Raw genomic sequence first — 27,682 nt, 5'->3', positions numbered from 1 at the left:
AACAGCGGCACTTTACAAAATGTGACATTTACCTCTCTTCCCAGAGATCATTTCTGGTGGTAAAGAAATATTCTGAATCAAGTTACCTCCTTATGCCACATAAACAAAGCTGGAATAAACTGAAATTTTTCTCATTTAAAGAAAATACTTATCAACATTACATGAAAATACTTCCACATTGTAATTCATGTGGTCTCTCACACAATCTGTTACATAGAGCACTTCCAGTTGCTTGCCCTTGATTATAAATTACAAACAAGCAGTTCACATGAACTAAGTTCTCTTTCCTTCTCAGAGAAGATCAACCTGAATAATTAATTCCTGAAAACCTACCCAGTTGTATGTGCAGCAGTAACAGACTGGGAAAATTCAAAATTTTCCAAACTCACTATTTCATAATCTAGACTCAAGCCAGAATCCAACTCTACTTACTGTAGCTGTCAAAAAGAATGATTTGTTCCATCTTCTCTAGATGAGCCCTTCTCTCTTTATAAATATTGATTAGAGAAGTAGCTTAGAGACAATTTCTAGCCTGCTCAAGTTCATAAAATGGGTTCCTGCTGCAGTGTGTGCTGCCTAGGACTGCATGGCATGTGCAGCTTTGGCTGCACAAGGCTCAGCAGGCAGGGCCAGGATTTGCAAGAAAAGCCATTGGAAGGGCAGGAGGGCAACAATGACTGCAATACTCAATTTCTCAGCTGCACAGAGCTTATCACTTGAGAAATGCTGGATTCCATGGGCAAATCCAGCCAGCACCCAGTGGCTGTTCCAGCCCACAGGAGCAGGGCTGCCAAACTCTGGTGTATCAGCACACTCACCCTGCACTGCCAGGCTTAAACACAGAGTTAAACCTTGCCAACTAACTCCATCCTCTGAAAAAAGGGAATTCAAATAATCATTCACCTCTTACCCAGACACTGTTTTGCCACGGAGAAAGTAAACTGCTGAGAAAAGCACCCATTTGATCCTCTGGCATGACACATGGAGGAATATGCTACATTAGAAAGCATTAGAAAGTAAGAGATTGTACATACAAATTAGCAGCTAAGAGTTACAGCTACACTTTTCCTCCATTACAACCCTGAGCTTATTTTGACTTCATATATAGTTACTTCCACTGACCAATTGGTTAAATTGGCTATCCTAATTAAATTTATTTACTCATGATGCACCAGAGCAGTAAAGAATAATCCTTATAGCAAGGAAAACATTAATCCTGTACAAATATCTATGCCATAGTGTCACATGCACAGCTGTGCATGACCACACATACATAAAAGTGTGATATTAAGTGAAAGAGAGCTGGACCTTCCTGTAAAGGCTCATGCAGGAAGAAAGCCACATCTGTGCATTGCAGCTGAATCTCTGGGACAGCAGGAGCACTTGTGGAGCAGAGATTGAGGCCTGAGCCTCTGCACCCCTCCATTCCCTGAGGGGATGATCCACTGGGGTGACAGTGCTTTGGGCTGCACACAGCCAGCACCTCTGGCTGGGAGGGCAGCAGATCCACAGGGCTCCAGATGCAGGAGAGAAATTATCTGTTCCCCTTATCCACACCACAGAGATCACAGAAGGCACCCAGCTTCCTCCTTTAACAAGGGAAAGCATTTAGTGTGAGTCAGATTGGAGAGTCCAGGTATATTCCTGAGATCCCACATCCTCTCCCCTGGCCACAGCAATGATTCCTGCCATGGATCACATCCCCAGCCAAGCACCTGCGCTACATCAGCCATGGGAACATGAAGCAGCACATCTGCAGGCAGCACATCTGCAGCAGCAGGGAAACCTAAAGAGAGATTTAAATGAACTCTCACATACAGCTCTTCAGAAATAACAGATCTGTATTTCAGTTCCTATACTGATGGATTTGAACACCATGATTTTACTCGCTTCTCCATCCATTTTCCTAGATGAGAACCAGAAATACAAAGCCTGACTGTCTTAGGGCCTTCTCCTCATGAAAGTCAACAGGATTTATCCTGAGGCTGTGGTTATCAATCCCCAGACATAACATGGTACTGGAAAGTACCACTTTTCCAGCATTTCAGTTTCAGGGGTCTTATAAGCAGCTGTAAGAACATGGTGGAAGGTGAGTGCCAGCCAGAAAGCTGATCCACAAATGAGGTGTGAGCCATCCCAGGCAACTGCAGCAGCCTCTGCATCAACTCAGTTCCAAATATAAGAACCCACAAAATCAGAGGGTTTTGGGAAAGCTGCAAAAGGCAGGCCTCAGAGACAGCAGAACTGTGATTGGAGCTAAGCAGCAGCCATGAGATTGGTCAGCAGAAAAATTATTTAAAAAGTAGAAAAGCAAGGACAAACAGAACAATGGTCTGTGTATTAACACTTGTCCGGAATAACTCTCTAAGATACAGAAAAGTTTATCTAGCAAGATATTAGGAAGTTCTAAGCTTAATAATGGAGCTCTGTGCATTGTGTTTTAAGGCTGACAAGCAGGTATTGTATTTGAAATAAGCAAGCATTGTTTAACCAAAGGTACCTGTGCTTATAGTGGTTGGATGGAACTACTGTCAATGTGCTTTTGCTTTGTGTGATTGGTCAAAAAACTTTTAAAGTAAGTTGTAACATTAAGTTCTTGGTCTGGTGCCTGAGATGTGAGCTGGTGGCATCTTCCCACTGTCATAATCATGGAATGAGAGTGATGCTGGAAAATCAAACAGCTCAAAGCATGTTCCACAGCAATCCCATCCTGCTTGTGGCTTGTATACAAACCCTAGCCAGTGATACGAAATGGAAGTGCTGACGGTGCGCACACATGTACAGAAATATACTGCAAACATAAACTATGAGATTACACCTGCAAGAGGAGACAGAACTCTACGCCACAGAACTATTTCCATTCCCTCTCCACTATAGCATTCCCTCTAAAGTAACTGTGTTGGGCAAAAGCTTCCAAAACCTTAGACTGACCTGAACAGACAAGACAGTCACTCTTCACTGGAGTAAAACCTTACCTTGATGTTTTCACACAAAAGGCTTTGCTCTGCTCACATTACAGTAACTTTGTAGAGTTTTCATTAACTTCAATTCTTATGTTCTTCCATTCCTCTTGATCACATAATGGCAAAGTCACTTCAGATCAATACATTGCCCAAGAGGTCAAAAGAACTCCAGTCAATGGGTTACTTGCAGCTACCATGTACTCTTATTAATTAATCCTCAGAAATAAGTACTGTTCTACTCACAGAGATAAAGCCAGAAGAGCTGGATGAAAATTCAAAAAAAATCACTTAGTCCTTAAAATTAATTAATTGCTTCTCAATACTTTCTTGGGGGCTTTTCCTACTACAACTGACCACAGCTGGCCTACATTATTCCACATGATTAGAAACAGTATTTAATTTCATGAACATTATTTGGCGATGATTGAATTTTAAGTCTTTTGTGGTTACCCTTCTCCTCTGTTTCAGTAAGGTTTTAAGAACAATGCTCACACTTTCCAACAACTGTCTGACCTGGGGAGGGAAGGAGTAACTCATGCCAGTTCATTAATGAGAAAAGCAGAACGAGGAGACAGAAGGAGAAACCCTGAAATAACCAAACTAGTTTAAGCCTTTATGAACTTCTTTATGTCTCCAAAAAAAGTCACTTAGAATTGTAGCTGTTACCTAAGCCTCTGTAAAATTCCTTAATACTAAATAAAATATGACATTATGAAAAACTGCAGGTCTGCACAGCACCTCAGTGTCCTCAGCATTTCTGCAGAAATCTATTTATGTTATGACTTACAAGCTGATGTGTATGTACAGCTTTTCAGAAGCAAGCTGGAAATCTGCAGACCTTGCTTCAATACCACAAATAAATTTTGATTCTTCAACTCCTCCTGAAACAGGCTGAAATTACTTTTTACAATAAAAAGAAATAAATTATTTGGTACCAAAAAAACCCCAGTTAGTCTGGATTAGTAAACCAGGCCTAACAAAAATCTCAGACAGCAACAGTTTGAGTTTTCCCAATGTTGAAAAGATATACATGTGCTTTTCTTTGGCTGTGTATTCATGTACAACAACAGCATCCCTGCTTCTGCTTTTAGAATTCACACCAAAATCTTAAAGGTGTAATTACTCATATCCACTTAAGAGGAACTTTTAACTCACTGGAAAACTTCCTTACTGATTTAGTCACCGATTGTCACAGTTACCAAGAGTTTCACTTTCTCCCAGTAAGAGCCTGATTCCACAGAAGAGCTGTGTTTGATGTCACAGAATATTCTGAGTTGGAGGGGAAGCCCAAAGATCACAGAGAGATTGATCCACACTGTCACTGCACCCAGCTGAGCTCATCTTATCTTGATTCATCTCATGCACTTGGACCCCTCAGTTCTGCCTGGCCAGACACGGGCACCCAGAGCATCACTGCATCAGCACTTTTTGGCAGTGCTGGCTCACAGCTGCAGAGAACGAGGAACAGGAGCAAATTTTTGCTTAATGCCACTGCCAGAAAAACATATTTTGGAAGAATGAAGATCTTGCACAAGGACCAGCCAAAAGCAGAAATAATCCCTTGAAAAACAACGAGGCAATTTACAGTTTCTTGAACTAAGACTGGCATATCCAGAAGGCCTGAGCCCCAAGAAATGAGCATAAAATGACAGAAAGCACAGACATGCAACACACCTCTGCTCAGATATGGCCTCTTCCACCTAAACCACTTAAATTCAAGTGCAGGTCATCTGGGCTAACTACAGAGGGGAAATACATACAGTGGAGACAGCAAATTTCTTTATTTCTTTTTTCCTTCCTATTATGTAACCACACTCTCACAGATTTCATTTCTCTTTTCCACTACCTTCAGTGTCTTAGCACCCCTGCATACTTTGTATTTACACCTTTGCTCATCTCCAGGTGGAGGACAATTATATTCTGTTGCAGTTTTACAGCAGTGCTTGAACTACAGGCATGAAATTGAGCAGCAGTTCTGATACAGAACTTTCTGTTCTGATTCATGACAACCATCCTTCCCGAAATTAAATTCTCCCTTCAAGTTTGGCTTGAATGAAGACTACAAGAAATCCTCTGCAGTATCAGATTATATCATATAGGGCACACAGTACCTCTAGATAATTTCAGGGCAGGATACAAATGAAGATTAATCCCTTTCACTCTGACATGATGCAAACAACAGCTGCAGGTTTAAATTATACCATCAAATTCCACAAGACTGAAAATCGGTATTGATACTGAAGCTTTTACAATCTAAGTGAAATAGTATATATTCACTAAGTCACCAAGAGATTTTCACAATTTAGGGAGAGAAGCATCCAATATCATGTGCTCTGCTCTTACTCCTAAAGCTTCTATTTGTCAAAACTCAATTGCAGTTCTCTGCCCCCACCCCTCCACAAAAACCTCTTTTACTGCAAGAAACGCTTCACTGACTGCAGCTTGTTAAGCAAAAGAGCACCTAAAGCACAGCAGCTGGGAAAGCAGCTAAACAATTGCACGGGGATATTGATTACCAAATGCATTTACTTTTATTAAAAACATTATTCAGATTTGAACACGGACTGAACAGTTCACACTGCAGCAACGCTTCCCCTCCCGGTGGGCTGCAAGCTAAGCTGCAGCTCCGGGCACAGCATGTGGCAGAAGAATCTAACCACGGAATTATCCCATTCATCATCCTAATGATGCCTCAGAAGCTGCTGCATTAACATCAATATCTGCATCAAGCTCCAGGTGCCACCACAAATTCTCAGGCAACGAGCAATGTCAGCATGCGAAAGGCAGAGCTGCCCTGGCAGAAATCAATTGGATATTACTTACCTCCTGTCCTCCCTTCAGGATCCTGGCCAGATGAAAAAATATCTGTGTTTCTGTGTTTGATCCTTATAGTTGCAGAGCACCCCAGCTGACGTGATGGGCAACTCCACAGAGCTGCCTGGAGAGCCCTGACAGCACCCAGACCAACAACTCACACCCTGATCCGGCGCAAAAAGAGCTTTGTGCAGGGTTGTACCAGACACCTGAAAGGAGGAAAGGAAGATCCCTTCCATACCGAGTACATTCAGACTGCTGATAGAATAAACAGAAAAGGTATTCCATGAAATGTGCCCTGGGAACATGTTGTCATCTTATTGGAAAGGTCCCATGACTTTTTGGTGATTTCTCATGGGCTTCTCCTTGCAGCACTGACTCCTTCTTCTTCACAGCCAACAAACTCCAGCTCTCTTCATAGCACAACCAGCTCTCTCCTCAACCAGCTAACCCACTCCTTTATAGCACTCATCCTTACTGGACACAGCTGTGGCCTGTTGAGGGCAGGCCTGTTCCTCATCTTTGGTGATTAGTATAGCTGCAAGTCCTCAGGGGTGAGATTACCTTGTGCCCTATCTTTATTTTCCTACATTCTGTCCCTCCACAGGAACACACAGGTGCTGTTGAACACTGAGGTGTGGCCATGTGTGACCAACAAAGGGAGCTCTCATCTCAGGGGCACAGTGCTCACAGGCTGCCCTCACAACACTGAGAGCACCCATGGCACAATGAAAAAAGGACAATGGAAAGAGGAGATCCACAGAAAAGCCATCCCACAAAACTCATCTGAAAGCAGCCCCAGATGCAGTGCCAGTGTACATCTTTGTGCCAGCAGCATTGGAGTGTGGACACCAGCAGAGCAAGATAGTGAAAATAAACCTGTGCAGCACCTCTGCAAGGAACAGCTGCAGGGAGAAAAAAATACCAACCCAAACTCCTCTCTGACATGCAAATGTTTTCTCATCCAGCATGGAAAACACCAGTGTGAACCCCCCAGCCTCTTGTTCCACAGGTACAAACACACAAAGCAGAAAAACAGGGAATTACAACCTTCATGAAGTCATTTTTTCACAGAGGAAGAATCATCTTCCCTACAGATTAAATGCAATCTTCGATTCAGATCTTTACATTTAAGAGCACCAGACTTCTCACTGCATTTATATTAATGCTCAGACGGGAAGCTTTGTTGATTAAACATTCAATTGCTGTTGAGTATCACCACAGCCTTATTACCTCGTAGTGGTGGCTCAGAGTGAATCTAATTCTAGCCCAGCATTAGCACCTGTACATTTTTTCTTGACTGAATTTGCTTTTTCCTACTTTTGCAAGTGACTAATTTACTCAGCAGTAAAACTTCTTCGCTGACTGCAATTAAAAACCAACATAACCACAGCACAGCCAGTTTAATCAAAACGAGCCCATTTCACAGGCCCTAAAACAAAGAGGGGGTATGGGCAAATGACTGGAAAAGGGAACAGCAGAGCAGCTTTCACTTTTTATTTATATACTGTGCTCAAGTTGGCTGACTTTGGTTTTTTGTTACAATTTAGGCCTCTTCTTGAATAGTTATTTGAACTGTGACGGCATCTATTTGATGGAAAACTGTCAGAAACATAGGAAGCTCCTCCCAGAATCCATCGAGCCATTTAAAAAGTCATCTAAAATAAAGCCCATGTAAGCATGATTCCCACTGCTTAAACCACTGCCAGTCTGGATTGTATTTATAGCATCAGAAGGTTCTTCAAAATTACCTTGGCTTTTTTTTGAGTACTATCTATTCCTAGTTAATGAAAGTTAAATTCAACAGTAGCATTCTGACTGCAGAATAATTGAATGAAACAGAGAAATACTGCTCTGCTGATATTAATGTAAGATAGAAGAGAAGCCCTGTATCAGCCTGAAAAGAACCACAACCTTCTCCATGGTGTCCCCTAACTGGTGGTGCATAAAACCCTGCACACTAAACGGCACAGGAGAACCTACAAAGAAAGCAACCAGGGATGTGAGGTGTAATTTAAGGTTAAAACAGTCTGTTCACAGACTTAGACAAAAAAGCCACAAAGGAATGTGCTGCAGAGAGATGCTTCCTCCTGCAAGGTAAAGCTGCATCACATTAAAAGAGACTTATTTTCAAATGAAATTTAAAATACATTTTGACAAGAATAAACAGCCAGTATGGAGACCAACTTCTAAATTATTAAAAATATTAATTGACTTAATTTTATTCTTATGAAGACTAAAAGAAAGCTTTGTCCTAATTTTGTTTTGAGATCTCTTCTCAAATAAGGAGGAGACCCTGCTGTTACACTCATGGCTTTGTTATTCCCCCTTGAATTTTATGAAGTAAAAAATGAACATAAGAAATCAGTGCTTTAATGGCTCACACGTAATTTTACATCCCCTTTTTCACCTCATGAAATTTCCCCACGAATCTTGATTTCACAAAAGAACGAAAGGAGGTAAAAACATTGGAGACATAATCCTGACTCCCTTTTTTTTGTACATGACTGCAAACAAATAGATTATAATTAATGTTTTATCTGTCAGCTAATCCTAATATAACAACTTCCATCTGAGCAGTAGTTTCTGTCACTTACTTTTTTTCCCTATATTAATACCCCGTGATATTTTAAAAAACCCACAAAACCCCCAAGAACAAAGTCAGCAGTAAAATAAAATTCAAAAGAGACCAAAGAGTCACTCCAGAGCTCATTTTCTATTCATGGTGTATAGTTTAACAGATAATGTGTCTGTGTTTGATTTTATTATGTTACTGGGTGACCTACAGAATCTCAGGAGACCAGCTAAGAAGAGAGATGACCATTATTCCATCAGCGAGAAAAATCAATAAGAGTAGTTACACATTTTATGCAGTCTAAAACCTAATTCATATAAAATTTCTAAGGAGAAGAATTAAAAAAACCCAAACAAACAATTCTTAACTTTCCCTAGCCAATAAAGTAAAACTATGTTTCATTCAGAATTAAGGCCAAGAGTCTGGCTGTTATGCCTAAGTACACCAAATGCAAATATAAGTAGCATCTATATTACAATATAGGTTTGCTTTGAGGGTTTGGTGGGTGGTTTTTTTCCCTATTTCAAACCATTCTTATCTATAATTTCACACCTATTAAAAATAACATCCTTATTTTACAGTAGCTGGAAATGCTAAAATAAAGACCTACGCAAATGGAAAGCAGAGATAAGAGCCAAAGTGTTCTGCCTAGGGGAAAAAAAAGTTTAAACATTTTCTCCCGTCTCTGTTTTCTGAGGCTCCTTCAGTGCTTTTGCTAGAGGAGAAATTTAAAGATAAATTGGGGTGATAAGAAAATTAGCAACACCCAAAGAAAAATATTTGTAATGCCCTGGACAATAAAACATAATGCAAGGGGAAAAGAATTCTTTAAGATCTAGCAGAGTCAGCAAAGGAAAAACCAGAAAAAAATCCCAAACAAACACAAAACCAAACAATCCTCCCAAAAAAGAAACAAAACGCACAAAAAACCAAAACAAAACCCACAAAAAACCCCTGCCACAAGCCAAACAACCAAAATATTGGGGGGAAAAAAATGAAGAAGTCACAAAGTGTTTCACAGGAATAGTACATAACTCTGAGGGAAAGGAAAGAAGGAACTGTAGTCTGGGACTTAGAAGCCCACTGCGCTGTTATAAATAAGAAGCTTGACTAGGCCAATATTCAAGCAGCAATCAATTTATTAATTAATATGGTAAAGTATGAGCAACACAGTGCTGGGTACAGTGGGGGAAGTTTTCCCTCCAACTGCACACCCATAGCTGAGGCTTACAGGTATTTACAGGGGCACTCATCAGCTTTCTCAGCAGTTTCTATTCCAATTTTTACATCACAATTCCACACACTATTGTGATTTAGTTTTTCTCAAGATGTATCCCAAAAGGAGCATCCCCAGATGGTGGGGGTCCGGTTTCTGAAAGAAGAAAGACAAATCCCATTTGGTCAAGTCCAGCTCCCCAGATGTGTGTCCACCTTTTAATGACAAGGACTATAAATCTCCTAACAGTGATGTCCAGCTTCCCTTGCTCAAAACTATAAATCCTTGAGGTGATGTTCATCTTCCTTTCTCAAGCTGTTTTTCTCTGCTTTATTAAGGTGTGAGATAAGCATATTTCCTTTATATATATTCCAAACCTGTAGTTTCAAGGATACAAGCAATATTCTAAAATTATACTTCAAAAGGTTATTATTGCAGAACTCTTCAAGGATTAACTACAAGCAAAAAGCCACATCCTTAATGCTTTAATTCCAATGCTCCTAAATCAGCTAAGGTTAATTGCAAACAAAAGATAGGTTCAAAGGCCTTCTTCCATGCTTTACTTTTCTCAGTTATTATTAGAATTCCCAACTGTCCCATGGTTGGTTTCCACACATATTACAATCACAAATATACACATTGCCTGTGTGTTCCAGACACCAAACACAGCTTTGTAGTTCACAAAAAGGAGCCCCATAAAGCTGTACTCTGGCTCCACACACAGCACACGCTGCTTGCTCTCCTTGCACTCCATCCTGTTCCTCACTCACTGCACAGAGTGGATGGAGAGCCCTGGCTTGGGAGCACAGAACAGGTGACAAGGTCACTGTCACAGCACGTGGCTCACCTCTCAACAAAGAGCAGCATTTCAAGTAGAAAAGGCATCACGCCTCTTCCACGAAGAATAAGCAGCAAAAGAAAACAAGCTTCAAGACAAATCCTGTCCGTGGAATCTCACAGAGCTGTTGTCATCTTATTGGAAAGGTCCCATACCTTCTTGGAGATTTCTCATGGGTAGCTCCTCACAGCACAGCCAACAAATTCCAGCTCTCTCCTCACCTAGCTAACCCACTCTTCTACAGCAGTCATCATTATTGGACACAGCTGTGGCCTGTTAAAGGCAGGCCTGTTCCTAATCTTTGGTGCTTAGCACAGCTGGAACTCCTCAGGTGTGAGATTACCTTCTGCACTATCTTTATTTTCTTACATTCTACCCCTCCACACAGAGCCATGAAGGAAGCACGAGGAGCAAATCCATGAGCATTGTCTTAGCCCAGAGTCTTTCCTTCCAGTGCCACATCTGGAGGCAAATCCTCATACAAAGTCATCTCATTGTGAAATACAGGTTTATGAAAAAGACAGAGTACATAGTTTTGTACTGCCTTGCACACCAGTCCTGATCTGCAGAATACGCACTGTAATTATTTCCCAACTGAAAGCCCAGTTTTGATCTCTTTACTTTCACATTCATTTACAAGCCACCCTGCTGACTTCAATGAAGGAGAAAAAATAGGAAAACACATTAGCTAGCATAATTAAAAGGATTAGAATCTGATGCACATTAATCCCCAAAAGCCATCTGATTACAGAACAAACCACAAGTAATGTATAACAAAGAGACAGACATTAAACTTAAGTCAAAAAGCGTGTCTTTTCACCAAGTCATTAAGAAAGGCATAAATCATATTTGTATTTTTTGTGCTTCAACTGTTTACAGATCTTGCCTGCAAAAATTACAAATTAATATTTAAAAAGTTAACAAATGCACCATTCTCATTCACAGGAACAGTGACATAAAGCTAATCAATCAATTGCTCTACAAAATGGAAATGGACTCCACATACAATAATTTCTTCAGAATATGCAGGGTACTTACACATAAATGATACAAGGCATGCAGCAAGGATACACAGTATTTTCAAAGCTGTTTTTACAATTAACTTAACTGCTCATATCATATTACAGTTCTCTTCAGGAAGTCAACTTTAAATGGTAAACTTTTTCATGAATCAGTGTGCCAAATACATTTAGAAAGAGCTAACAGCATGAAAAATCCTTCTTTATGGTAGAGATTTTACAAATTACTTGACAATAAATTTAAATTCTAAGCACCAATATATATGCCTAAAGTAAGCCTAAACTTGAACTAACTCATTTCCCTCAGCTGCTGGCATAACATTTTGTATGAGATGCTTGAGTAGAACACAAGGAACTACAGAAAGCACACACAATGAACTTTATCCTGTTACCAGCTGCATTCGGATGCGTTGGTGATGACACTTTTTAAAACCCATCTTCTCCTCAGAAGCACCATGCCAAGAAACAGCCCTGTCCACCCAACAGTGTGCATCTCATGCTCAGTATTGAGCAAATCAACTGCCTTCTCAGTCTTTAAATAACATTTTTTTCTACCTTCAAAATCTATTTTAACACACTCCACTTTGTTTTAATATCCTTATCAATTGCTCCATGGTATTCGATATTTCTCATAGGATACATTAAAAAATCCTCTGGCATGAGTTAGGAGTGGCAGCAGTGGTGTCCTGTGCAAAATGCTCTGCTGAGTTTCTCCGAACCGCAGATTCAGGAATGATGTCCCTGACTGAAAGGCCTTGCAGTTGAACAGAAAACCTGCCCAGGTGGTCACCTTGGGAAAAAGAGAAGCTCAAAAGGTCAGGGTGGGCTGTGACAGTGGTCACAGGGGTCTTTGGATGAGGGAAGAGAAGAGGATTTGACTCCATATTTCAGAAGGTTTGATTTATTATTTTATGATATATATATATTACATTATAACTATACTAAAGAATAGAAGGAAAAGCTTCATCTCAGAAGGCTAGCAAAGCTAAGAATAGAATAGAAAAGAATGGTAACAAAAGCTAGCTGTCTTGGACTCTGTCCGAGATAGCTCGGCCTTGATTGGCTATTAATTATAAACATCTAAGATGGGCTAATCAAAAATCTACCTGATGCATCCCACAGCAGCAGATAATCATTGCTTACATTTTGTTCTTGGAGCCTCTCAGCTTCTCAGGAAGAAAAAATCCTAAGAAAGGATTTTCACAAGAAGATGTCTGCGACAGTGGGCTAAACAGCATTTTCCAGAAACAGGGAAAACTTGAGCCGCCAGCACAAAGCAGGACTTTCTGGCACACCATCCCAGCCTCACTCAATATTCACCTCAAAGACTCCAGAAACAGGGACAATACCATTATTTCTGTCATCTTCTCCTGTTACAGAACATTAGTTAAACTAAACGGTGGCTTAAACTGATGCAATAAAGACACTTTTCAGCACAACATTTGGTCAGGCAGCAATTTGCTCAAGACAAGATTTTTAAAGATATTTACAATACTGAAATATGTAAAGGGGTTTTTTGTTAATAAATCAACATTTTGGTTCATTTCTAGTTCTCTAAAATTGCTAAACAAAAATCTTACTCTCTAATCTTAAGAGGCTGTGAAATATGCAAACAATCTGTCTTTAAACTTACCTGAGTTACAAAGAGGGTATCAAGAAGCCCCAGGAGACTTCATCCCACTCACCCATAAGTGAAGTGGAACTTCATCCCACTCCCACTTTGCATCTGAACATTTCAGAACAGGCTGCAAAAGTCTCTTGACTGTGCTGAAGACAGGTTAGTTTTCAAACACTGAAGACAAAAACCAACTTTACAATTTGACAGGAAAGGGAAACATTAACAGGAGAAAGCAGAATAAAGTCAATTATAATTTTTAATTAGCTTTCCAAGCTATTCAGTGAATGTTGGTGAATAGCAATTAATACTGCATTCTAGTAATTTGTTATGCAAATGAGGCACTTCAGCAGATTATCTCATCCAAAAGTTAATACCCTTAACAAAAACTCAAAAAAAAATATTAAAATCTATTTGCCCCTATTATAAAGGCAAAGGAAAGAAAGAACACAGAGAAGTTCCCTGGAATTTGAGCTAGTTCTACAAAGTTATGACCTGTTTATATTCCAGAACAATTCCCTCAATTTGAAGAAGGTTTTGATACGTAGATGCTTTTGAAATACCAAGCCCAAACTCACAAACGACAGTCGTTCAAGAATTATAGCAGAAAAGGTGAACCATTACCATGTGTAGAAGTTTACAGCCTTAGTATAGTGAGAACAAAGTCAATACATCCAATCTGAATGAAAAAGGAAGAAAAAGAAAACCCAAACAAACCACTGGTACCAGTCACACTGAAGCCTGCTCTGAATAGAGAGGAGGAATGGTCAAACCTCAGATAATTCTGGCTATGAAAGCGAGGACAACAAGACACAAATTTTCTGTTGGAATGTTATTTTCAGTGATATTTGAAAATAACATATCTGCAGCTGCATGGTCAACATAGCCCAGACAGCAATTCCTATGTAATACCTAGTTAATCCAGTCAGCAGCTGATGAGAACTTATTTTAAAATCAAAAGCACTCTTGGTTTTTCTCCTGCTCAGACCAAGTCTGTAGTGTTAACAGAACGTGTTCATCTCAGCAGCAGCCAGGTGTTTTACACAGAAGTCTCACTTTATCACACCCAGATATTGCAAATCACCGGAAAATCTTCTCCACAATTTCTGCCAGCCCAAAGGCGCACGATCCCACATGGTTCGTTGGGTTTTCCAGCATACTACCTCCTATATTTCTATTTCAGGTCATGACAATGTGGAGCATTTTTTCATATAAAGGCTATCAAACACAATCAACACAATTTCTGTCAGACACTCAGAACTCCTGTGTGCAAACTTGCAGATTACCAAGGGTCTGCACACAGGGAATGACCCAGCTTCCCCATAGTTAGGAAAACGAGCCATTGATTTCCATTTGAGCTGATGTGCCACTGAAATACAAGAATGCTTCAGAATAACACTTCAGTAAAACCAACACACACTTTTTCTTTGATTTTTGTCAGATAGGTACAGCATGGAAATTCCCCTGCAGCCAAAGTGTCTCCAGCCAAATCAGTGCAGTGAAGAGTGCAGCAGCTTTTCAGGGTCACACAATCACTCAGCCCGTTTGGATCTGTAAGCTGGCAATGACATCCCCATTCCCTTTCTGCAATGGGATCATGGGCACTCCCCACCAAACACATCTTGGAGAAAAAACACCAGTGTGAGCACAGGATGCTGCAGCTTTGAGCAATTTGAGCAGCCCATGTTTTTTGAGGACCACAGGGGAACTCAAGACCATAGCAAGGCAGGTGCAATTGTTGTTCTGAGCCAGGTATTTTGGAAATGCTACAAAGAACCTTCCCTTTGAAGGGCAGGAGTCACTCAGATTTGCTGCGCTCCAACGTTTAGCCAAAGCGAGTTCCCCACCGAACGGGTCAGACAAAGCTGCTGGTGTCGCAGACATCTTTTATGAAAAATCCTTTCCTTAGGATTTTTCCTCCTGAGAAGCTGGGAGGCCTCAGGAACAAAATGTAAACAATGGTTATCTGCTGCTGTGGAATGCAACAGGTGCATCTGTGATTGGTCTCATGTGGTTGTTTCTAATTAATGGCCAATCACAGTCAGCTGGCTCAGACTCTCGCCACAAACCTTTGTTATCCATTCTTTTTCTATTCTTCGCTAGCCTTCTGATGAAATCCTTTCTTCTATTCTTTTAGTATAGTTTTAATATAATATATATAATTAAATAATAAATCAAGCCTTCTGAAACATGGAGTGAGATCCTCATCTCTTCCCTCATCCTAAGACCCCTGTGAACACAGTAACATGCTGGCAATCAGTTCCACTCAATAATGGGGACACCAAGTGGAACAGCACTTATTACTACAGAAATTAAATATCAGTTCTTCTACGTTTAGATCAACTCCCTGCAACAACAACCACTAAGCTAGGAGCAAAGCCCTAACACAGAAGACATTAATTTCTACATGACTAAGAATGTGAAAGCATACAGGTTCTATTTAATTTTCTTTCTGCTTCCCAGATATCTCATAGATCAGAGTGCTGAATTTTGACAGACTCACTACATACACTTGTGACAGTGTTCACAGGGGTCTGAGGATGAGGGAAGAGATGAGGATCTGACTCCATGTTTCAGAAGGCTTGATTTATTATTTTATGATATATATTACATTAAAACTATACTAACATAATAGAAGAAAGGATTCATCAGAAGGCTAAGAATAGAAAAGAATGATAACAAAGGCTTGTGTCTCGGACAGAGAGTCCGAGCCAGCTGACTGTGACTGGCCATTAATTAGAAACAACCACATGAGACCAATCACAGATGCACCTGTTGCATTCCACAGCAGCAGATAACCATTGTTTACATTTTGTTCCTGAGGCCTCCCAGCTTCTCAGGAGAAAAAAATCCTACAGAAAGGATTTTTCATAAAAGATGTCTGTGACATACACTGATATGTTATAAAGTAATTCATGCTTAAGAAGAAAATGTATATTATAAAAATTGTAAAATCCAATGAGTCTCTGACCACAAGCGGCCCAAGGACAGATAACTCCTTTGGAATTTTGAAATTCCTGAAGGCAACAGGAGAACAATGCCCTGTTTACCCATGAATAGATGTGGCCAGCGTGATGATCCGCTTCCCACTTCTGGAACCATCAGGAGGCACCCAAGGGTGATCATTTGATAGATACCATCAATCAAGATAATCTAAGTCACCAATGATCATACATCTGAATATGCAACTTCCCCTGACATGACCAGCACCTGCCACTACCCAGGAAACAGTGATTGTCCAGCCCTGCACAGTGAAAGAAACTTCTCGGGAGTTCTGCAGTTTATTGCAGCCCCGAGACACGTGAACAGCCTCTGCTCCAGCCCGCACGTTCGGAGAATGAGTCAGAGCTCTTCAGTTCTCGCTCTCAGAGTTGTTTATTGTATCTTATCTATAGAAATTTTTCTCCTGCCCAGCTGAGGTCTGCCCAGCAGGACAGACAGAGGCACTCTGCCTGCCCCTGGGGCGGTGTTATCTCTTTATACTACAAACTATGTGTAACATATTTACACCTAATTCTCTATACCTATCACCTGTGTTAGACAGTGCACTTCTACTCTAAACCAATCCCAGAGTGCCAACATCACAGCAGAAAATGAAGAAGAAGAAGAAAGAAGAAGAAAGAAGAAGAAAGAAGAAGAAAGAAGAAGAAAGAAGAAGAAGAAGAAGAAGAAGAAGAAGAAGAAGAAGAAGAAGAAGAAGAAGAAGAAGAAGAAGAAGAAGAAAGGCTGGACATGCCCAAGTCCCTCCATCCTGTCCCCAAAACCTCCATTCTAAAAACCCCAAAATCAACCTTTTCACCCAGTGAGAATTTTATTATTACACTACTTAAACTTCTGTGGCTTTCAGGTCCTCATACAAAGCTGGTAATTTGCTCCATGGGTCACAATCAAACCCACAGGTGTTCTGGGCTGTGTGCCAGGGTCTCTGAGCCCCCTGGCAGGGTCCCAGCAGCTCTGGACACCCAGAGGGATGCTCAGACAGAAACTCTCATACATATGTGAGGTTACAAAGGAAATTGAGGCACCTCTGCCTCAGGCATAAAAAACTGTATAGCACAGCCCTGCTGGAAATGGCACTGGTGAACAGAGGGGGCTCTGATGTGACAGAGGTCAGATCCAGGTTCACCCAGCACTGATCTCGACGCTCTCTCTTTGGCTGTGCATTTTGGGGACCGTATTTTGGTCACGGAAGTAAAATCTTTCGCATTTATTAATTTGGATTTCTGGCTGATCATTTATAACAATATGCATCACAAAAATACTGCCAAGTTTACAGAGTTCTTACTAAATTTTACATTTAGATCTGAGAACTTGAAATTTAACTTGTAAGAAAAAATATGAAACCAGCTGAAGTATTACAAGCCAACCAGGGGGGAAAAAACCCAAAAAAACACTGTTTTTCTGTAACCAGAGCTCTTCAGTTCAGTCCCCCAGCCTCTGGAGCCTTATATGTAATTCATCTCTTATGAGGCAGAGAACAAACCAAGAGTAGTTTGTGATGTCCCACAGGCTCCTGTCCCTTCCCTCCCTCGTGAGGAGGGACTGACACAGCTGTTAGTGCTGCCCAGAACAATGCAGAATAATCTTTAAATAGCATCCCACTGCTTTTCCAGGAGTTCCCACTGTGTATTTCCTTGCTTGCCTTGATCCCCATCATCAAATTTCTCCTCCTGTGCTTGCAACAATAGCTGAGAAAGAGATCTGCCCATTATCCCCAGGAAAAGGCTGCAATCAGCTCCCTGCCCACAGATTACACCAGACTTCTCCAGCTCTTGGTGATTCAACTCCCCTGTGTGTTTGGCCTTCAATTTCCTCCTTGTTCAACACACTCATTATAATCATTGCAGCAGAAAAGTGAAAAGGTAAGCAGGTCATAAATTATATCAGAGTAATTGCTTATGTGGAATATAAAATAATTCTCTGATGTGCGTTCAGCCTAAAAGAACCGGGTTAGATAAGATCTGCAAAAAGATACCCAGGAAACATTTTGCAAAGATAAACTCAAAAAAATCTCAAAAATCCTTTACAATTATGGTACAGTCAGCACTTTGTAGAAGGTATTTTAGTGTAGAAAGTGAACTTAAACACAGGCTAAAATTAATTTTCCTGCTATGTCCCAGTTTACCCTTCAATCCACTAATCTGCCAATATCGGCAAGTCTTGCGAAAATATATTGGGTTTTATTAGCTTCCAAAGAGATGGAAGCTGGTCTATAATTAAATTTCGATAACAGACCTTATTCCCTTGCCCTAACTTATTTTTAGAATTTGTGGTTTCAATGAGAACTGCTTCCTGAAACACAGTCAAGGCCACACACCCAAAAGTTTACAGAATTTCAACGTTTTCCCATCAATCTGAATTCTTTGGAGAAGGCTCGTGGCACAGAGCTCAAACCATTGGGTTTGCAGTGCTGAAAGCACTGAAGCCTCAAAACCTCAAAACTTGATTTGCCAACTGCTTTGCTTATCAAAACATGAAACTGCATTTCCTCCTCTGTTGATCTTGCTGTAAATAAATGCTCTCTATTGTGCAGAATAAGTACACAGCCTCACTCTGTACAGAAAGCATTTCTATTGTTCAGGTTCAAGTATTTGCAAAGAAGGTTAAGAGAAATCATGCATGGATTTAGCTCTTCACATTCAAATGGAGAGTTTAAGAAATCATTACAGCATTTAGGATTTATCCCCTAGTAAATTCCACTCTGCATTAAAGAATATATACTCTTTGAGACTGGAAAACAAGACAAGTTTGTATTTTGTAGAATGAAGGGGGGGAAGTAAATATTCCCTTAAACTTAGAAGGGAACTAACTCTTTTAAGACATCTCAAATTGAAGTACTTTCTAACTAAAGGCATTACAGTCAAATCTACACAGATTTTAAGTTATTAAAAAGAAAACGCATTGGACAAAAATATCTTAACATTTTTTATTATTAGAAAGTCAAGCATCCAACAAACAGCCTGACATTTTTTGAGGTCATGTTGTTTCCACCAAAAATATCCTCTCTCAGATATTTTTGCTGATCTTCACAAGCAGCTCCAGCTCCTTTTGATTTGTGAATCCCTACAAATTTAGATGGACAGCTGAATGGTAATACAAGCCTACTGAAAATAGATGTGTTTTTCTCGATTATTTTTTTTGCAGCCATTGGAACAGTCCCACAGATCCCATGACACCAAAGACCACCATTAAAGGAGGAGTGCAGGGGAAGCAAAAAAAGGAAATTAGTTTAGTTTCCCAAAATAAACCTCAAAATGTTTCTCTTCAAATTATTTCATCTCCATAACTCTGCCTAATCTTGTGCCCTTCGCTTCAGCAGAACACTGAAATAATTGCACTTTTATAATTTTATACACATGGTCTTTATGCTTTTTTTGAGCAAGAAAAAGACAGAAACCAACTACAACTGGCTTCAGCAGCCAATGCTTTTTCCTTTATGACACCAAAGCAAGAATTTGAGTCCAGGTTTGCCAGGTTTAAAGACCACCATCAAAAGGCTGACTTTTTATGGCAGTTCAGTATAAATAAGACATTTAACATCTTTCTAGCTTTCCTTTTTCAACACAAATTTAAAATTCTGTTAACTAAGGAAGAAAAAATGAACTTTTAAGATCTAAGCCTGACAATAATGGCAAATACCATCTGTTCAGCTACAGCTCAGGAATTTTTAAAGTAGCTCTCATAAGGAAAAGGGAAAATCACCCTTCAAACACGATTGCTGTACAGCTTTTTCAGAAATGCCTCAAATATACCTGCCAATGCATTCTGTCACAGACTGACCCGTGCTAGTAACCTTTGTGAAACTAACTCCAAACCAAATATCAGAAACCAGCAGTATCTATCACACGGTAAATTGTGAGAGAGAGTTCACAAATGATTTTAACTTAGTTCCACCAACTCATATTTTACAAGCTGCTCTCACAAACAAAAAAATTCAACCCAATTACTGCAAATGTGCAGCCTGGTATAGGCAAGGGGTGTAATAATTTCCAGCCACAGTCACGCTTTGATTGCATTTCCAGGAGCCAGGTGTGAGACAAAAATGACCCACCAAGTTGTGAGGGAAACCCTCATTACTTCCTTTGTCACTTTTTGTGATTTACCTGCCTGACCTTTGTGCTTCTCCCTCACATTCAAGGTAGGGAATATTTTTTTTTTTTTTTAAGGATAAAAGACTAAATTTTCTTTGTTGCTTATTTCAGAAGCTTGGAGGAGAAAACCCATGTGTCTGAAAAGTCATGAAATCCTTGTTGCTGATAATGATGAGACACATGCAGTACATATATAAACACATACACAGTGTTAATAATCATGTGCATATTCAGTAGGAAGAGAATCTACCCAAGAAAATATTAGGAAATCAGTCCCAAAATGAGCAGTTTATTTTTCTCACCTACTTTACTTACTACAGCCTGCTAGCGAGTGACAGATGAATGCTGATCAAAAAGCAGAATCTTAATATTTGTATTTGATTGCAATTTTCATCAAATGAAATAAAAGCTGTCCCACTTCATTTTAACTGTCCTAAGGCACATAAAGTACAGTACTAGTAAATTAAATGTCATTCTTAACCATTGCTATTAGAAAAACAGCCAAGTACTACCCATATTTGGGATGTGCGACTTCAAGTGATTGTTCTGATTTACAACAGCAACAAGAAACAGCTCCACAAAACGAGCACGAGTGAAACTCTGTGAGAGTGCAGCCCTGCTTGACTTTGCGGCACTCCCTGGAATACAGACAGGGAGCAAACAGCCTGCTTCAACACTGCTGCTCTGACAGGCAGCAAAGGGAAAAATAACCACACTTAAACCTGCAGGAAACAATTCTGGTCAACTCCTCACTTGATAGCTTGAAGTTGAATAAAAAGTACTTTGAAAAGAACAAAAAAGCCCAAACGAAACAAACAAAAAACCCAAACCAACCAAACAAAATCCACCAAGAATGGTTCTATTGGCTCAATGAAAGCAGTTATACCACAGGAAGCTGTAAAAGGAAAGAAAAATCAAACATTCCTCCTGTTTGGATAAAGGCAGCTATTAGCAGAACAATATTAAAGCTTTGAAATAACTGTTTACATTTATAGGAAAACACACAAAGGATGAAACTCCGATTTTACCAAGATACACTGCAGATCTCACATTGATTTAATGAGGGTCAGGATTACACATACAAAAACTAAACATCTAAATAACAGCATTAACTGCTGGAAAACTGCAAATCCATGCAGAGCCATCTTTAAAATCAATACTGAGAGAAGCCACATTAAAATGAATTGCAATTCAGCACATACACTTCTATTCCAAAATGTGTTTTTAGGTAAACTGCAAAAATCATCTTTCCTAGCCCAATACTCTTCAACAATCTATTGGTCAACTCACACTCTGTATCTTGAGGATGCTCAGACCCATAAGGGCCCCAAAAAACCTGAACCACTTTTCCAATCCCTTTAATTTTTGCCAAGCTTGAACATCTTGTGCACACCCAACCTGTACCACAAAGCCAGCAGCATCAGGGATACTGCACCACCAAGCACCACAAGAGATTTACACAAACCCAAATCATTTCTTAAAAGATGGATTTTAAGAATCATCCATCTTCCACATCAAGCAGGATTTGGGATAAAACCCACTTAGATTTAATATGTCTTAAATGCTGATTTTAAACTTTTTTAATATCACTTATTGAGAACAACAAGTACCAAATAAACTGATGTACATCCAGAGCCTTTAGGCTAATTTTATCAAGAAGCCACTTGAACTTTGATGCCATATTATAATGCATAATGTTCTATCAACTTACTCGAGGTAACTCACTCCCTTGCTCTTATCAGTATCTTATAGATGTAACCAATCAACATATCCATTTTTATTGAAATGCTCACAGCAAAGAATTTGAAGGCATTTAGAGTGTACTGTCTTAAAGCGCACTTTAGAAATCGACACTTGCACATTTTAAATAGTTGGATCCCACTCATTAAACCTTCTTGATAAGTAAATTTGCACCTGGGAGCAAACTGTCCCCAAAAGTCCTTTCCACAGGGGATGCTTCAAGGACAGAAGGGAACAAATGCACACTGCAGCTGATGTGGAAGGCACATACGACCAAGGCATGCAGGTCCAAATCTCATGCTAATGATCAATTTCTCAAGAACTGGGGAAACAAGAAACTGAACGTGAAAGGGGAATGTGTGAGGACACAAGTAATTTCCCACCCTCCAGTACAAGCTTATGTGATCAGCTCGCAGGGAAGACTTGAGGAGCAGCTGGAATGGATGTGCCCTCCTCCACTGCAGTAACCATAAGCACCTCAAAGGTACATAAGGTCCCTCTCAAGGCTTGGGGGCCTATTGGGAAAGGATTGAGTGCACTGTTAATTGGAAGGTCCCGTGCCACAATGCAAAATATCACTGGGTACCCTGCTGTTGTTGGATGCAGATTTTACCAGACAAATACAGGCACTGATTTTCACCCCTACTCCACCCATTACTATCCCTGAAAAAAACAGAATTCCTCAATTCATCCCTTTTAAGTCTTGCGCCCCCAAAGCAGATTCTAGGGAGCGAGAAGACCAAGGTTTCAAATCAACAGGACAGCCCCAGGTGAACTGCACTCAGGTTGAAGGAGATCAAAGATCTAACGTGGTTTGTACTGTTGCAGTGCCTGAGGCAAAGCCTTCACAGATATAGGTCAGTGGGATGATAGACAGAGGGGCAGACATCACCATCGTGGCCTCCATCAGGGCCTACTACACCTGTGGGATCTGCCAACACATGGCCTCCATCATGGCCTACGACGCCTGTGGGATCTGCCACTGCTGGCCTCCATCATGGCCTACTACACCTGTGGGAGCTGCCACTGCTGGCCTCCATCATGGCCTACGACATCTGTGGGATCTGCCAATACATGGCCTCCATCATGGCCTACTACGCCTGTGGGATCTGCCAACACATGGCCTCCATCATGGCCTACTACACCTGTGGGATCTGCCACTGCTGGCCTCCATCATGGCCTGCTACACCTGTGGGATCTGCCAACACATGGCCTCCATCATGGCCTACGACGCCTGTGGGATCTCCACTGCTGGCCTCCATCATGGACTACGACGCCTGTGGGATCTGCCACTGCTGGCCTCCATCAGGGCCTACTACACCTGTGGGATCTGCCAACACATGGCCTCCATCATGGCCTACTACACCTGTGGGATCTGCCACTGCTGGCCTCCATCATGGCCTACTACACCTGTGGGATCTGCCAACACATGGCCTCCATCATGGCCTACTACACCTGTGGGATCTGCCACTGCTGGCCTCGGAGGGCCCACACAGCCTGAGCACCAATCCTGTGTTGATCAAAAATCCTGAGGGCCAAACAGCTACGACCTGGCCTTACAGCACTGGTGCACCTCTTAACCTGTGCGGGAGGGATGTTTTGCCTGCATGGGATGTCCAGGTGGGGATGGATTTTTAACAGGGCCCACTGTGTTGAAGGGTGTTAAGTGTCCCACACCAGCTCTGAAATGGTTTAGTAGTCACCCTGTGTGGATACCGCAGTGGCTCCTTTAAAGAGAGAGGCTAGATGCCCTAAAATCATTAGCACAAGAACAGCTAGCTGAAGGACAATAAATGCTGTGTTGCTATATGGACATTGGGTGTGTGGTCATCTCTGTCTCTGGCCCACCCCCTGTCCTGTTACACCTTTCTAGTGTGCAATTTGGGCAGGAGAAGGTGTGTCCAGATACAGATACAACCCTCCCAGTTCAAAACCAGTCACTTCAAAGGGGAAAAATAGGATCCAGCTCTGACAGCTCACAAGCCACTTAACGGGAGGTGACAAAAACACACCTTGGAGGGTGTTCTTTAAGTGGCACACACACTGCTTACAATTAAAATATGCTTTGGAATCTCCTAAGTTCCCAGTCTTGGTAGTCTTCCAAGTAATGCAATTAAAATTGGTAACAATATGATTCTGACTGGCAAACATTCTCTAACTTCATAATGACAATTTAAATATAGTTGTCAGTCTTCTGTGCTGAAATACCTGAATACTAAAGCTGCTATCAAATACTGACTTCTGTCTTTTGAGATCTCTAAATAATTTCATTATCTTGACACCCAGACTTCATAATCAGACGAATCTTTTATCCTGTGAGACACAAGAGCCAGTCTTCATGAACTGCTTTTCAATCAAAACACTCTAGGAAAAAAAAGGATTCCTAACTCCATTTATTGATGAAAAGTAACAGAAAGATGAAATCATTTACATGTCTTTATTGGGGTTTATTGGTGAGCTACTGGAAGCACCAGCAAAAGAAAGCACAGTTGCTTCACCTCCCATCTTCTGACTTCAGCACTGGCCAAACATTGCTCCTGATGTATTTTGAATGAGGTTGGAAAGAAGGTACTTTTTTTTTTTAATGATGAGAAGTATTTCCTTATTATTTACGATAGAAAGGAATACAAGGAAACACTGAGTGATGCAGAAAATTTCAGACTCCAGGATCTGTCCAGTGTGTTCTCAAAGCTTCCTCCTCGCTGTCCTTCCCCCTGGCTGTGAGGTTTCTCTCACACAGAAGTCTCTGGCTCTGTCTCCCTGGGTCAGCTGCTCCTGAGAGTCAGATCTGATGCACTCACATCACAGACCTGCCAACAGGGACTGAATGTTCCACTGATTTGGAAATGTCTGCAGTGGCTAAGACTTCAAGTTTTGCCCACGTAATTAATTTAACTGGGATCAAATATTCTTAGTTATTCAGATCATTGAGGGCTTAGTCATTAATAGAGAGGCTTAGTTATTCATTGAAAGGCTTTCGGCCATACTTAAAAATGAAGACTAAAATGTTGTTTATGGTAATGATGAAGTTCAAATGCAGTAACAGTTATGAGGCTAATTAATTGGGTCTTACAAGAAATTTGGATATGACAGCCCTTTTAGGACTTCATTGAGTAGTTTTGTAGTACATACTAGAATAAGGTAATAAATTACTTAAGAGAGAAGCATTACACAGAGATTTAGGGAAACAAAAAGTGCTGCAGGTTGTAATACTCCCTGTCTGTGACCACATGGACCTATGAATTTTAAATATGATAGGGAAAAACCCCAAACCTTATCCTTCAACATATTCTGTTTTCTATAACTGAAGAGAACAAGAGACAGTTCACAAAATTTCCAGACATCATTAATGCAATTCCAATAAGCCAGAAAGTGTGCCTCTCTGTCTTATGGAGCAAAGCTATTTGAAAATACTTAAAAGCAAACATTTCTCTCTCCAAAATGGCGATTTTTATTGTACCCCTATGACAGACATCTCAGTATGAACAACCTGCTGCAAAGCTAACAAATTGCGTGTGCATATTTAATACACACATTAAGTTCTGTAACTAACAACCTCCTAAACACTCTGATGTTGCCTCTTATTTCTTTTTCCTCGGAAAAACTTTGGGGAGTTTGTTTTTTGGGGGCAGGGTAGGTTCCCCCTTCTATTCAGAGTAAACAATTTAGTGAAAGAAATTGTATTTTCTACTGAGTGAAAAGTGAGAACCAGAACTGCTCCTGTAATCTTTCTCCCCTTCCTCACAAACATGTAGGGAAAAGGAGTGGGGGTGGAGGGGGCTTGGTTTTGTTTTTAAAATGAAGAGCAGCAGAGCACAAAGAAACGTGAGGTAAGACAAGAACTGAAATCATTATCTTTGGTTGTATTTGATCTTATAAATAACAGGATGCTCAGGGCACGTGGGGAGCTTTGCACACACCTCCTGCATCCTACCTCCATCTCCCACCAGAATGCACCTTCAGACCACAATTCAGACCACAAGTCCAGGTTGTGGTTACAGCACCAAGCCTTGCAATTGTGTGCACGAGATACCCACAAAATGCTTTTTAACTTAGAACTTCCCTACCATAGAAAGACAGAGAGCAAGGAGAAAGCAGCACGAGGTTCTTGCTGAAATAAACCCTTTTTTTTCTTCCCTCTACCGACCAGGTGGAGGAAGAAAAAGCATATCAGATATTAACTGCATACAGCGCCAAGACATCTTACCTCATTTATTAACACCGCCTTATAGCCTTTGAAAATACCCAATATTAAGAAACAAGGTATATAAATTAATAACCAAAAACTTAAGCATTCGAATATCAATATAAATATCATTAAAATGCCTATTTTTAACCACCAACTACTGGGAGCTTGTGGCTTCTGCTATCCAGAAATGTTCTCTGCAGCCCTCCAGTGGTCAAAGGCACAGCGAGACCGACTCCGTTTTGTCTGATGAGCTGCGGGCAGGTTAAAAGACATCTCCCACGAAAGAAAACCTCCCACGCTTGTCTAAGGAAAAGGTCCTTTTAAAGGAGACGATTACCTTGAATTACATTAGAAAGTAAAGAGGAGGAAAGTAACTCCCCTCCATCGAAATGTTACGCGTTGTGTGTTAATCCGCCCAGAAAACACGGCATTCCCACCAGGACACCGAGGCACGTTGGGTCAGTAAGAGAAGGAGCAATTAATTTCTTACAGTCACTTTCTGCTATTCCTACACGTACATGTAAACAAAGTCAAGTAACATTTGCTGGAAAAAATCAATTTTCTCACAAAGTTACGGCTCAAGCAGTTGGTTGGGGTTTTGGGAAGAAAACAAACGCCAAACAAACACTGAAGTTTTCGCTTCTCTCTCACACACATGCTTACAAATGAAATAAACACCAAAGCCCCATACAAAAATATCAGTGTAAATGCAAGTGTAAGGTTTGAAAAGAATATTAAAAAACACTGAGACAGAGTTCTCAAAACTAAGTTTCTAAAACTTGGGGGCTCCAAAGCCAGTCCTACAACCGCATGGAAACACTGCGAGGGAAAAGAAAACAAACAGAGGCAAGAAATCTCCGAACACCTGAGCGACCGGAGCTGTCGGCAGGGGCTGAGAGGGAGATGGGAGCGCTGCGAATCAGCGAGAGCCCCGCGGAACAGCGAGAGCCCCGACGCACCTGCGGCACGGCGGGCAGTCCCACCCCGGCCTGGGGGAGCACAGCGCTTCTCCTTCACCCGCTCCCGGCCTGAGCAGCTCCAGCGCTTCCCCTCAGCCCAGCCCCGGCCCGTACCCACAGCATCGCGGCGGCGGCGGCGCCTCCCGCCCGGCCCCGGGACAGCCGCGCCCGCTGAGCTGCGGGCACCGAGCCGAGACCCCCGCCCCAACTTTGTGCCCTCCCTGAGGGCAGCGGCGGCTCTGCCCCGCTCAGCCCCGCTCCGCCCGAGGAGCCGCGCCCGGCCCGCGCCCCGGTACCTGCCTTTGGCGGCGAGCAGGCTGCCCAGCCCCAGCGGGAGCAGCAGCAGCGCCGCCGGGCCCCAGCAGCAGCAGCAGCGGCGTCTCCGCATCCCCGGCGCTGGTGGCGGCCGCCGGCCCGGCCCGGCTGTGTGCGCTGCGCTGCGGGCGAGCCGGCGGGCGGAGGCTGCTGCCGCCGCGCCGTCACTCGCCCTCGCTGCCAGCGCCGGGGCGGCTCCGGCCCCCGCCCGGGACCGCGGCGACGTCACGGCGAGGGCAGGCCCGAATATTCATGAGCGGGGGCAGCGGCCGGCGCCGGCACCGCACCTGCCCGCCCAGGTGTCCCCTCAGCCCCGCAGGTGTCCCCGCGGATGTTCCCGCAGTCACC

At 41.7% G+C, this 27,682-nt stretch overlaps 1 protein-coding gene across 2 annotated transcripts in view; it reads right to left on the bottom strand.

The window, feature by feature from the left end:
- Window positions 1-27,428, bottom strand: part of CLSTN2 (calsyntenin 2) — a 311,640-nt gene extending 284,212 nt beyond the window's left edge. For both annotated transcript variants that reach the window (XM_063166527.1, XM_063166528.1), the window contains exon 1: window positions 27,320-27,428. In XM_063166527.1, coding sequence (XP_063022597.1) covers window positions 27,320-27,407 — 88 coding nt within the window. In that variant the 5' untranslated portion in view covers window positions 27,408-27,428. The remainder of the gene's footprint in view (window positions 1-27,319) is intronic.
- Window positions 27,429-27,682: the final 254 nt, after the last annotated feature.

The sequence above is a fragment of the Melospiza melodia genome, chromosome 12 (genome assembly GCF_035770615.1).
Source record: "Melospiza melodia melodia isolate bMelMel2 chromosome 12, bMelMel2.pri, whole genome shotgun sequence".
Lineage (NCBI taxonomy): Eukaryota > Metazoa > Chordata > Aves > Passeriformes > Passerellidae > Melospiza > Melospiza melodia.
The sequence above is the reverse complement of the archived record's forward strand: the minus strand, read 5'-3'. Positions and strand labels throughout refer to the sequence as shown.